We start from the raw sequence: 3,566 nt of genomic DNA on the forward strand, positions 1-3,566 counted from the left end.
TGTTAAATTAAATCGAGCGTTTCAATTTAGATTAAATATACCTTTTTATTTTAAATTAAATAAAATACGGATTAGATTGTAGAATTAACGTTTCAGATCAAACAGAATCGAATAGTATATCAACGTATTCAAATTGAGTTTGATCTAAAAATATATTAACTATTACCTTTTTTTCAATAAATTTAATTAATCACATAATTTATATACAATATATGGTTTGTCAAAATAATTAAAAAATAAAAAATATTTAAAAAGTTTAAAAAAAGGTGGGGCACGAGAGCGGGACGCAGCAAGGGACGAACAAAAACAGCGAGAATTGCGGGCGTCCGACGTGTCAGCTTTCTCCTTCGTCCTCCAACCCCAAGCGTCTCTGTCGGCGCGTGTCCCCCACTCTTTTCCGTAGGGCCCACTTCAACTCCTTTAAAATTTAAATAAATAAAAATAATAAGATACGCTCTTTATTGTTCCAGCATGTAACAATAATGACTGTTTTTAGAATCTGCAGACGATTAACAATTTAAAGGTGCGAAAATGGAAAGTTGATTATTATTATTATTATTATTATTATTATTAAGCTTTTCGATAGGCTATTAATTTGATTTGAAATTTATTTAAACGTTTTCGTCCACGGAAAATGTACACGTCCTACCCTAATTGACATTAATGAAAAAGTATATTTTTAAAATTCAACAAAATGGAAAATTTGTTATACTTAAAAGTTTAAACCAAAATCTCCGTATGTGCCTTTATATCACATCTAAAACATTATAAATTAGAGAAAAGAAATAAAAGAATTTCTTGTTGAAATTTGTTCTTACGGAAGTTGCAGATTTTGTCCAAGAAAAGGAAAAATGTATATATTTTCCAATATTTTCTCCTGTTTCTTTTTTTTTTTTCCTCCTATGACATGTTAACATGAACACTAGCGTTATTTGGGGACCCACAGATAGGACACGCGTGCAGAGTGGACCCGCAGGCCCCACAAAGGCATAGGTGTCTGCACGGTAACAGCAACACACACGATTCCACCTCTCCGCAGTTCCTGCACATCCTCCCCTTATCCTCCGCCTCAACCGCTAACGTGCGCCTCTCCACCTCCTCGTCGTCTCCGCTGCTCCCGCAGGAGGACTGAGCGTCGTCTGCATCGACATCGGGGTAGGATAAGCCTTGCCGTGCGCCGGGGATGCCCAGGTCCTTAACCTGCGCCAAGACTTGCTCCAGGTTGGTGCGGAGGGCGTTGGCGGTGGCTTCGTTGGTCTGAGCCAGTTCCCGCCAAATTTGATTCTCGATGGCGAGTGACTTCACGCGCTCCTCTAGCGCGTTGTTCAGGTTCCGGATCTTCTCCCTCTCTTCTTCTTTCGCTCTCAGCTTCTTCATCACCGCTTCCTCTATCGCCTCCATTACCGTCCTTGCTTGTTTGTTTCTCCTCTCTTCGATCTCCATTTTCACTCTCTCCATCTGAGAAAAATTCCCAAACGAGACAAAAAGAAAATAACAACAACCCGTCAACGTTCGTTTTCAAATGGCAATCTCGAGAATAACGGGTCATTCTGGTGCGTCACTGTGTCAGCCATTGATGAACATTGCGACAAACTTGTTCGTTCGCACGATAGCACTTAAAAACATATTAAAAACGAGCAGTTACCAGAAAAATTCCTATCAGGAAAATCTTGAAAGACAATAGTGTTCTTTGACGTTTCAATTCATGATAGAAACTCGAAGACGAAAAGGGAACGATGAATGTTCGTTTAAGGTTTACTGAAACGGACGATCAAGCGATTCTCTCTGAGTTGGGAAAGAGACTTACGCGAAGCGCTATCAAACGATCGATTTCGAGCTGCTGCTGATGAATCTGAAACGATATATCTTGCCCCAAAAATGACAAAGGAGCACACGATCTTGAGTTCTGATGAGTAAATGGGTAATTGGCCATAGAATCTCTGGACCGTTTTCGAGACGGTAACGGGCATAAATCGCTGTTGATGTTGCTGCTGCCACAATTGTTGTTGTTGATGCCATCGCAGTACGAGAAGGAGGAAACGTCGACGGACTTGACGATCTGCGGAGCGAACGAATCCGCTGTGGTGGGGACAGCGGAGCCGTACAGGTGAAGAAGAGGCGTATCCGCCGCTGTAACCGGTGGCGGGACGCCGTACGTCATCTGGTTGGTGCAGAAACCGCCGGTTGGTTCCATGGTGTTCAACATCAATTCTCTTCAACCAAGAAAAAAAAAAGGAAACCCAGATAAGATCATAGAATTTACCCAATACACGAAACTCGCTGAAGCCCAGGAAACTCCGGTCATAAGATTCCATGGAAACGGCGAAGAAAGAGAAAAGAGAGAGAAACGAACCTGTTGGTTAAGAGAAGAGGAGGGGAGAGAGGAAGACGACGAGCTTCAATGGCCATGGTATAGAATCACAGGAAGAGGAAGAGGAAGAAGAAGAATGGCGATTGAATCGGAGAGAGGGGGTAAGACAATTAGGTGTGTGTATGTATCGTACAAATGCATGCGTTTCGGCTTTTGCTTTGATGAGAGTGAAGAGGGCGTTGGATTTGGATCAAATCAAAACGAACCCCAACCAAATGGTTGTTTCCTATTTATACACACATCAAGGCATGAGAGAGAGAGAGAGAGAATATTAATTAATTATATCATTTTAAAAGTCAATAACGAAAAATGTAATTAATTTTCTCCATAAATAAAACTATACAAAAATCTTTATTTACGTTTACGTGTGTGTACTTTTAAAAATTATTTTTCGGTTATAATGTAACTGAAAATTAATTTGGGGGATAAAATTGGAAATTTGTTTCCCCGTGAAATGGAAGTAATAAATGGCATGCGGTGGGTTAAGCGACGCGTCTATAGCAGGATGGTTGTACACGTAGGACCCATGTTTGGCAGCCACGTGGAATTGCCAGCGTGGCAAATGAGTTGGTGGGGTCCATGACATTGTCCGGTACGGTCCGACGGTTGTTGTTTGTTATTTTTAATTTATTGTCGATTTTTATTAAAAAACGTTGCTCTTTTTTTTTCCTGCTTGATTTTTTTATTGTACGGGTTTTGGGCTGTCATGTTATGCCACGTGGAGGAACATCGTCGCTTGCCTATGTTGACCGTTTTGGATTTTTCTGATAAATCGATAATTATGTCGCTTTTAGGAAAACAATTCCAAAAATTTGTTCATAATCGTAATTATTTTACAGCGAATATAATTGCATTCTAGGTAGACCATTCGATTTGAAGATGTGGAATCGGATAGAACAGAATAATTAATAATTATATTTTAATTCGTTGATAGTTTTGGTGTTTTTTAAGTAGATTATTTTAATTTTGTAAGATATTTTAAAATTTTATGGATAATTGAGTTATGGATATTTTTAAAATTTGGATATTTATAAATTCATTAAAAAATGAATAAACAATTTTTTAAAAAAATATATTTTTAAATTATCCAAATTTAATCTTAATAAAATTTAGAATAAATTGATATTCGAAATATCAATCCAGAATTGTAGTAATATGAACATGGAAAACCTATGTGACAAGGAAAGGAAATGAT

General features: G+C 38.4%; 1 protein-coding gene across 2 annotated transcripts; it reads right to left on the reverse strand.

Annotated features, from left to right (window-relative positions):
- Nucleotides 1-772: 772 nt before the first annotated feature.
- On the reverse strand, nt 773-2,578 carry LOC104813615 (probable BOI-related E3 ubiquitin-protein ligase 2). 2 transcript variants are annotated; one of them, XM_010541281.2, is made up of 3 exons: nt 2,354-2,578; nt 1,808-2,213; nt 773-1,458 (listed from the first exon to the last, which is right to left on the reverse strand). In XM_010541281.2, the coding sequence occupies exons 1-3, from the start codon at nt 2,407-2,409 to the stop codon at nt 901-903; spliced, it is 1,020 nt and encodes a 339-aa protein (XP_010539583.1). In that variant the 5' UTR covers nt 2,410-2,578; the 3' UTR covers nt 773-900. The 2 variants fall into 2 exon arrangements, with proteins under 2 accessions (XP_010539583.1, XP_010539584.1); XM_010541282.2 differs by having other exon boundaries at nt 1,808-2,161; nt 2,264-2,578.
- Nucleotides 2,579-3,566: the final 988 nt, after the last annotated feature.

Source organism: Tarenaya hassleriana, unplaced genomic scaffold, assembly GCF_000463585.1.
Source record: "Tarenaya hassleriana unplaced genomic scaffold, ASM46358v1 Cleome20, whole genome shotgun sequence".
NCBI lineage: Eukaryota > Viridiplantae > Streptophyta > Magnoliopsida > Brassicales > Cleomaceae > Tarenaya > Tarenaya hassleriana.